The sequence below is a fragment of the Lycium ferocissimum genome, chromosome 10 (genome assembly GCF_029784015.1).
Source record: "Lycium ferocissimum isolate CSIRO_LF1 chromosome 10, AGI_CSIRO_Lferr_CH_V1, whole genome shotgun sequence".
In the NCBI taxonomy this organism is placed as follows: domain Eukaryota; kingdom Viridiplantae; phylum Streptophyta; class Magnoliopsida; order Solanales; family Solanaceae; genus Lycium; species Lycium ferocissimum.
Genome location: NC_081351.1, coordinates 52445181 through 52453799, shown reverse-complemented (window position 1 = coordinate 52453799; position 8619 = coordinate 52445181). Strand labels below are relative to the sequence as shown.

The following is an 8619-nucleotide window of genomic DNA, read 5'->3' as shown; positions in this document are numbered from 1 at the left end:
CGACATATACATGAGTCCTCTCCAAAGGTCTTCAACAAGGAGGAGAGTTCGAGAGACGTCTTTCCTTAACAACAATCCAAAGTGCTGCTCAAAGTTCTTCCAAGATTCAACACATCAACAAAAACTCATCCTTCATTCGAGAAAGACGCTACATTGGCCCTCGAATCAAGGCGAACAACACGAAAATTAGAATCAAGGGATACATCCAGAATTGTACTCACAAAATAATCAATAAAATGATTTTTTCTCACATTTGTTTTATGATTACAGTTATTTATTTTCTGCTAGCAAAATTTATTGCGAACAATGTCTAAGTTTTAATATATCTCCATCAAATGTTTACTCTATTTATATGTCATTTTCGTTAATGACAAATTTCAACTAAGAATAAAATGGGAAAAAATAATTAATTATACTTGAACTTCTAAAATGATAAATAATTTGAGATAACTATTTTAAGTAACCACGACAGATAGTTTGAGCCGAGTAGTAGTGTAATTACCTTTTCTCCCATCACTATTCACAGTTTTTTATAATATTTATTCATTTTTTCTTTTTATTTGTTTGGAAAAGTGTAAAACAGTTTGGTTGAAACGACAATAACTCAGATTTGCTGCTTTGTCGAGTCGTAGAGCTCTCAAATTTCTTTGTTTCATAACTTCAGATCCGAGCAACACAAACACAACAACACTGAAACACTAAAAACAAAGAGCTCGCAAAATCTGGAAAAAAAAAAAATACAGAGAAAAAGAAATACAACAAATCAAGAATCCATTTTTCAATCTTCAGATCTGTTAAAGACACTTTGCAATGCTCTCATTTGCCCGATCCCTTTCTATTTTTGTCATCTTCTTTCTATTTCTTGCATACCCATCTTTTGCAAAGGTAAAATATAATCTTGGGTTTTCATTCAATAATAAAATTGATGCACTTTAGCTTCTCAAATTTTATTAAATGGTTTCTGTTTGTGGGGTTCTTGATTCTTGGATCTTGAGTTGCTTTAATGATGTTGTTTATGTAATGGGTGTTTTATGATCCTTTTCTTTCTGTTGTTTATGTGTGTATTTGCTTAGCTTGGTAGTGATGTTGAGCTTTCTGGGGAAAAAATGGAGATTTTGTGTGATGATGCTTTTGATGAACTGGAATTGTAGTTGGGTAGTGATTTGAAGACTAAAATGGATGTTTTATGGTCTTTTATGTGTTTAGGTGCAAAGTGTGTATTGATTTTGAGCTTTGCAAAAAAAAAAAAAAGTTTGAGCTTTTTATATTATAATGCTCTGATGCTGGAAGTCTAGTTGGGTAGTGATTTGAATCTTACAAAATGGATGTTTAATTATCATCTTTTTGTTTTCTGTTGATGTGTTTACATGCATACTGTGAAAAAGGCTGGTAGGGGTGCTGGTTGAGAGGCAGAATTCTGCTTGTGGGAGGTCAGGGATTCAAATCTAAGAATTCTGCCTTCATACGTGAGATAAAATAATCAATTAAGGTTGAAGAGGAACCAAAAATAAGGATATTATCAACATAACTTGTGAGAACCAAGATACCAGTAGCAATCTTGAATATAAACATGCTATGATCAGAAACGAATTGCTAAAAGCCAATGTCAAGTAGGTACGTGTCTAAGACGATTTAACCAAGCCCGGGGAGACTGCTTGAAACCATAGAGAGATCACTTTAGTTTACAGACATAGTTGGGATAATCCGGGTGTTCGAACCTTTTAGGTTGCCTCACGTAAACATCCTTATTGAGCTTGCATGCAAGAATGCATTGGAGATCAGGTTTTAGGCAAAGAGGAGGTGATAAAGGTGGCAAAGGAAAGAAGAAATTGCGACTTAAGTGATCCTGTCATGGAACAGGTAACCATGTGATGGTTACATGAGGAATTAGCCCCAAGTGGAGTGGTAGAGGTGGAATGCTGTTGGAAAGAATTATGTTGTATGTAAGAGTTAGTGAGAGAAAGAATTAGAGGAAGTTTGGATGGGAGAATCAGAAGGTAAGTTCGAAGCTTGAGTTAAGATTTGAGATGAGGATTGAGGAGTAGATTGAATAGGCGACAACATAGGTAATCCATGCAAAGAAGATGCACAAGTATTTCCTCACAAACCTCACATGTCAAAAGTGTTTGGGCATTTTTGTTTCCGCAAGTAGTGTTTAGATAAATTATGATTCCATTGGTCAATAAAACTTGCACATTTTGTCCTGGCCTACTTGTTAATATGCCCTGTTTCACCATTTCTTCTGCTTCTAGTTCTTTTTATTCTTCTATGCCTCCTACTACCCTCCTAATAAAGCATTTTTTACTGTTGATACTAAGTAACTTTCAACAATCAATCAACTATAATGCTTTTCTAGTGAACATTGTTCAATTGAGATATCTTCCGAGAGCCAAAAGAGTCTCTTTTAGTGTTTCTATACACAAATAGGAAGATCGGGTCACAAAATTTTGCTTGTAAGTGTCAGAAGAATGTAGTTTCAGTTTATGTGATGGTGTGTGGATGTCTCTTTTGCTATTCCCTGCAGTATCAAGCGGATGAAGCTGTCACTCTTTGGGTAAATAAGGTTGGACCTTATAATAATCCGCAAGAGACGTACAACTATTACAGCCTTCCATTCTGTCATCCTGGTGATGGTGGTCACAAGTGGGGTGGCCTTGGCGAAGTTCTTGGTGGGAATGAGCTTATTGATAGCCGAATTGACATAAAGTTCAAAAGTATGTTTTTTTTTTAAACTTGACAATGGATTTGTTATTCCTCAGAGTCCATCCTTTTCACCATGTTCCATTTTATTTAAACAGGAGATGTGGAGAAAAGCACAATCTGCGAACTTGTATTGGATGCAGCAAAAGTGCAGCAATTTAAGGATGCAATCGAACATTCATATTGGTTTGAATTTTTTATGGGTATATTTTATATTAACGCATCCTTCTAATGGTTTTTTATGTTCTTTTACACATGGCTGCTAGATGCGAAATGCTAATTTACTGACCTTTTACTGTATCTGTGACCTTTATTTTGTGGTTATGATGACATATGGCTTCCTGCATCAGACGATTTGCCATTATGGGGTATGCACTTGGCTAGTTTTTGTCTTATGATTCTGATAACTAAGTACTGTTTAACATAACTGAAATTCAATGTGAAGTTCAGGTTTCGTGGGTGAAGTGCTTACTGATAGAAACCGAGATACCAAGCATGTGCTTTACACACACAAGAATTTTCTTATTCAATACAACAAAGACCAGGTAATGCATTATTGTTTTTCACTCTTGTGGTCACTTATCAACTATTGTGCAACTTAATTTTGGTAATCTGAGTTACTTTTAACTCTGACAGATCATTCATGTGAACCTAACTCAAGAGAACCCAAAGCCATTGGAGGAAGGAAGACGCTTGGGCATGACATACTCTGTAAAATGGGTTCCAACAAATATTACTTATGAACGCCGGTTTGATGTATACTTGGATTACCCCTTTTTTGAACACCAGGTACATCCCAATCACCATTGATGATCTATCCTCTATGAGCTATGACCAGTTCAATTTATATGATTTTAGTTTTTGGAACATCTTCAAATGGAATTTTGTCCTACCAGAAAGAATTAATTTGATAACTAAACATGTGTCACTAGAGTCTGGACAATTCCGTACTTATTTCTACGAGTTAACTGTTTACATTTCTTTACTGACGATTAGAAACAATAATTTGTTGCCCAAAAAGAAGGTTGTAGAATTTAACTGCTAGGATAAAGTCCTTTTGGGCGTACTTGTCACATGTGTTTTTAAACTTCATGTTCTTCTGGTCCTTGTTGAAACAAATGATATAAAGAGAAAGCTGCACAAATAAATATGAGTAACTATGAGTTACTCTTTCTGTTGGCAGCCTCTGTTAACATCTTATTCTTTATGCAGATCCACTGGTTCTCTGTTTTCAATTCGTTCATGATGGTTATTTTCCTCACTGGCTTAGTGTCTATGATTTTGATGCGCACTCTTCGTAATGATTATGCTAAATATGCCCGTGAAGATGATGATCTGGAGAGTCTGGTAATATCTGTTCTTTCTTCTTATGAATCATCTATTTGTACATTTTTTTTTATGGTTTATAAATAAACTATTGTACAGGAGAGAGATGTAAATGAAGAGTCTGGTTGGAAACTTGTCCATGGTGATGTCTTCCGACCTCCACAAAATTTGGCCCTGCTTTCAGCTGTTGTTGGCACTGGTGCTCAGCTTACAACACTTGTTCTCCTTGTCATCATATTTGCTATTATTGGAATGTTATACATAGGGTATGTCTGCCTCTTATTATACCTACTTTTTTTTTTTTTTGCCGTGGTTTCCGGGTGTCGCTTTGCGAACCCGACTAGCTGTACCCGCCGGGTCCCGCTGTTTCAAGGCGGGCACCACGGTTAGTTCCACGGGGCCCTGGAGACGCGGCCGGTTTGTAATGCCTCCAGTGGCCCTGCTGGGGCTCGAGCTGGCGACCTGAAGGACTTTGTCCTTAGGCCTTTACCAACTGAGCTACCCCTCAGGGTTTATTATACCTACTAAATCTCAAGATTGTGGTTCTAGGGACAGTTTGTTTCCCCTTGAATTACCAGTTGGATTTTCTGGCTCCCACTTTAACCTACTAATTTCCATCTTTTTGTTTGAACTGTTCTAAATATATTGTGTAATCAATACCATGTCAGTCATTTTCTATTTGAGTTTCTGTACATGGATTTGGATATTCCTAGCGAATCAAATTGGTCAGTGTCTAACATTTTGACTATTTTACCCGTACTTGGCATTGATAGCGCTTCTCATGTGGATTGTAACATTTTTTTTCTATTTTGGGTAATAATGTAATCATTCACACAACTAGCACAAGTTTAAACAAGTCAAAGCTGTCTAACTAAGGGTGTGTTCAGCATGAAGGAAAATGTTTTCCAGGAAATTAAGTGGGTTTCTTACTCATTTTCTTATGTTCGGTATGTAAGAAAAAAAATTATCCTAAAAGCATTTGTATATAATCTAGGCAAATACTATGGAGGGGTTTTTTGGGGGGTTGTGCGGGGGGTGGGTGGGGAGGAGACAATCAATGTGGAATGCCGCTTGTGCAACTTGTTTCCCTACTTCGATTAAGGAAGTCATGTTCCTCATTTTTAAGAAATTTATTTTCCTAAAGAAAATGTTTTCCAAAACTTGTTACCGACCGAACATGAGAAAATTGGAAAACATTTTGTGGAAAGTATTATCCTCCATACCGAACACCAAGGGAGTATATTATCTTCTTTTTTAATGTACCGAGAGATATATTTACCCCCTAATACTAAATATTGTGCTTGCTGCTGTACTTTATTTTGCTCAGGAGAGGAGCTATTACTACAACCTTTATTGTATGTTATGCTCTTACATCGTTCATTGCCGGATATGTGAGTGGTGGCCTCTACTCTCGTAACGGTGGTATGTGATCTTTCTGTGGCTGACATCCTTCAGTTGTTTTTATCAATTCCCTCTAATCATCAAGTGATGATATTTTATTTTTATTTTTTGTGAATCTTGTCAGGTAAAAAGTGGATAAAGTCAATGATCCTTACGGCATCACTTTTCCCCTTTATGTGCTTTGGCATTGGGTTCATTCTAAACACGATTGCTATATTTTATGGATCTTTAGCTGCTATTCCCTTTGGGACAATGGTGGTGGTTTTTGTTATTTGGGGTTTCATTTCATTCCCTCTGGCACTTCTTGGCACTGTTGTAGGAAGAAACTGGAGTGGCACGCCAAACAATCCGTGCCGTGTTAAGACCATACCCCGCCCTATCCCTGAGAAGAAATGGTACCTCACACCATCTGTAATTTCTCTCATGGGAGGTCTTCTTCCCTTCGGCAGCATTTTCATTGAGATGTATTTTGTCTTCACTTCCTTCTGGAACTACAAGGTAATATTTTTTTCGCTAAATGGAAATAGCATTTTTAAAAGATATTTTTGCTTGCACCATTTTACTTGACAATCTTTTCAACATCATTTAGAATCTTATTTGCTTTGCTACTCAGTTTTCTACATCTAAGCGTTGAATTAGTTGAATACAAAAGATTTTTATTGCCCAAGAATTGTTTTTGTGTGAACTAAATAGATTATATACTTCTCTGTGATTCTTTATATGTGTCGTGCATATATAGTTTCTAAGAACTAATTGACTGCCAAAAGCTGTTGTAAGGCTAATTTCATTTCATTTTGATCAATCTGGAGGATTTCATCCTTTATAAGAAACTTTCAGAATCATCGTTTACTCACATCATTTTGTTCAGGGAAGTAAGCAAGTATAAGCACCTGTCTTTAATTTGTTTGCTATCAGTGAGTTGAAAGTGGAAGCTGCTCTGGTTCCAACACGAGTTTCTAACATGCAGAATATGTGTATTGTCACATTTTTCAGAATGCTAGAGGACACAACATGGAAGTACATACCTAACACTAGACACAAAAAAAATCTACTTAACACCACGAGACATGCATAGAGATAGTTATGCATTATAATTAGTTTTCTCAGTTTGACGCTTTAGTAAGATGCTTTATATTCATCTGGAAAAGTTTCAAAATTCTCAATTAACCTTTTGTGCTAAAGAGAAAATAAAGAAATTGGACTTTTAGATGTATCAGTTTGAGGAGTGAGTACAAATATGACCTACGAATAACATGTGATAAATTTCCAATGGTCAAAAATAACAAAGGTAACCTAGATTTCGACATCGTTTCGGGCATGACAGCATGCTAGGATTGTCCAATGTATTCCTGTCAGATACTACTACTGACATGGATAGTGAACCATCTAACTGCCCAAGCTTAAGTTTGAAACCAGATTTTGTCTTGTGATAAACTTTATAATGAGGTATAGTGCAACAGAGCCAAACTTGTATAACTGTCAATGTTATTTGCCTATAGATTCTGATCATTTCTCTAGTAGCTGGAAATTGTCCGCTTATGTTTTTCGGTATAGTTCCCTCCTTTCTTTCTCGTAATATTATGAGACACATTATTTCAACACATTGCAATGGTCACTTCTTCAAAGTAGGAATCCGGACATTGTCTAGCAAGAATCTCAGGGCATTTAATATACACACTGGAAATTCTGTAGTAGTGTAGCGTTCACCTACTGCTTTTCTTTTATGTAGCTGCAATGTTTTTCCCTTTGGCTGACCTTGATTTTGTTGTTGGCAGGTCTACTATGTCTATGGTTTTATGCTTCTTGTATTTATTATTCTCATCATTGTTACTGTTTGTGTGACAATTGTGGGCACATATTTCTTGCTGAATGCGGAGAACTACCATTGGCGGTGGACTTCATTCTTTTCTGCTGCCTCAACAGCTCTTTATGTTTATCTTTACGCGATATATTACTATCACGTAAAGACTAAGATGTCCGGTTTCTTCCAGACCAGCTTTTACTTTGGCTACACTATGATGTTCTGCCTTGGCCTCGGTATCCTCTGTGGTAAGTTAATAAGTCCATACAGGATCTGGCAAGTCTCAATTATTTTTCTTCCCCTCAAAACATCATCCCTAATTCCCTGTCAGTGACTTAGATTTCTTTCTTGAATTCTTTGGAACTCCAGGTGCTGTAGGATATCTCGGCTCTAATTTGTTCGTTAGGAGGATTTACAGAAATATCAAGTGTGATTGAGTGCTCAAACGAAGCATATGAAACGCTGCACCACAGTTTTGCATGATCCATTCTACCTGTCACTTGAGAGAGAAGTTCAGTGGATTTCCAGATAATACTACAGCAATCTTTCTGGTCACCTAATGTGAATGAAGATTATTTTAGAAGAGCATGAGGAAAGAAAATTAGTTTTAATTTCTAATTTCCAATTTTCTGGTTTAGGATGGGTGAAAGAAAGTGTTTAGTAAGTTGTGTTGGAGTAAACACTGGAATATTTGTGCAACTTTTGTAGTGCATACATATATTAGTTACATTTGTTATTACTTCAAAGGCCATATCAACATTGTATTATGGAATACGTTGAGAATCATTTTTTATGAAGCGACATATTACTTCATTTCCTTAAAAATGTTTCCTAGGCTCTTTTTCTTTCATGTTTTCGTGTTCCTTTCATCTTAGCGAAATTCAGTGTTGTTTGTACAATTGTTTGTGAGATATTTTGCTATTCCAGATTGAACACTAGATCTTGCAGTAGCCTATGCGAGTTTGCTCATAGGTCATTTTAACATAATACTTCTCTACGGAACACACCAGATGTATGCACAATAGGTGCCTGCCCTTCCGACTGTAGCACGGAAGGTGTAATAGTATAATACACACACACACATATATATATATATATGCACAATAGGTGCCTACCCTTTCGACTATAGCGCGGAAGGTTTGATATGTGCGCTGCTTGTGCGTCGCACATGCAGCGCGCAAAATGTCCGAGTGTTAGAGAGGGGTAAAACGTGCGCTGCTTGAGTGACACCCGTCTAGCGCGCATTACTCACATCCTTCTAATCTATGTAGTGAACTTTTGACTCTTTAAGAAAAAAAGAAAGATATTAAAAATTTGTGGCCTTAGATCTGCCATGATAATTCCATGGCTATAAGAAGTGCCATGACGGGTAAAACGAAAAAGATTCAAGT

The 8619-nt window shown here is 36.6% G+C and overlaps 1 protein-coding gene across 1 annotated transcript; it reads left to right on the top strand.

The window, feature by feature from the left end:
* Positions 1-661: 661 nt before the first annotated feature.
* Positions 662-8041, top strand: LOC132034267 (transmembrane 9 superfamily member 1-like). Its single transcript, XM_059424562.1, has 12 exons — positions 662-885; positions 2525-2714; positions 2799-2903; positions 3051-3068; positions 3151-3245; positions 3337-3489; positions 3913-4047; positions 4126-4292; positions 5354-5448; positions 5552-5925; positions 7203-7476; positions 7598-8041. The coding sequence occupies exons 1-12, from the start codon at positions 811-813 to the stop codon at positions 7663-7665; spliced, it is 1749 nt and encodes a 582-aa protein (XP_059280545.1). The 5' UTR covers positions 662-810; the 3' UTR covers positions 7666-8041.
* Positions 8042-8619: the final 578 nt, after the last annotated feature.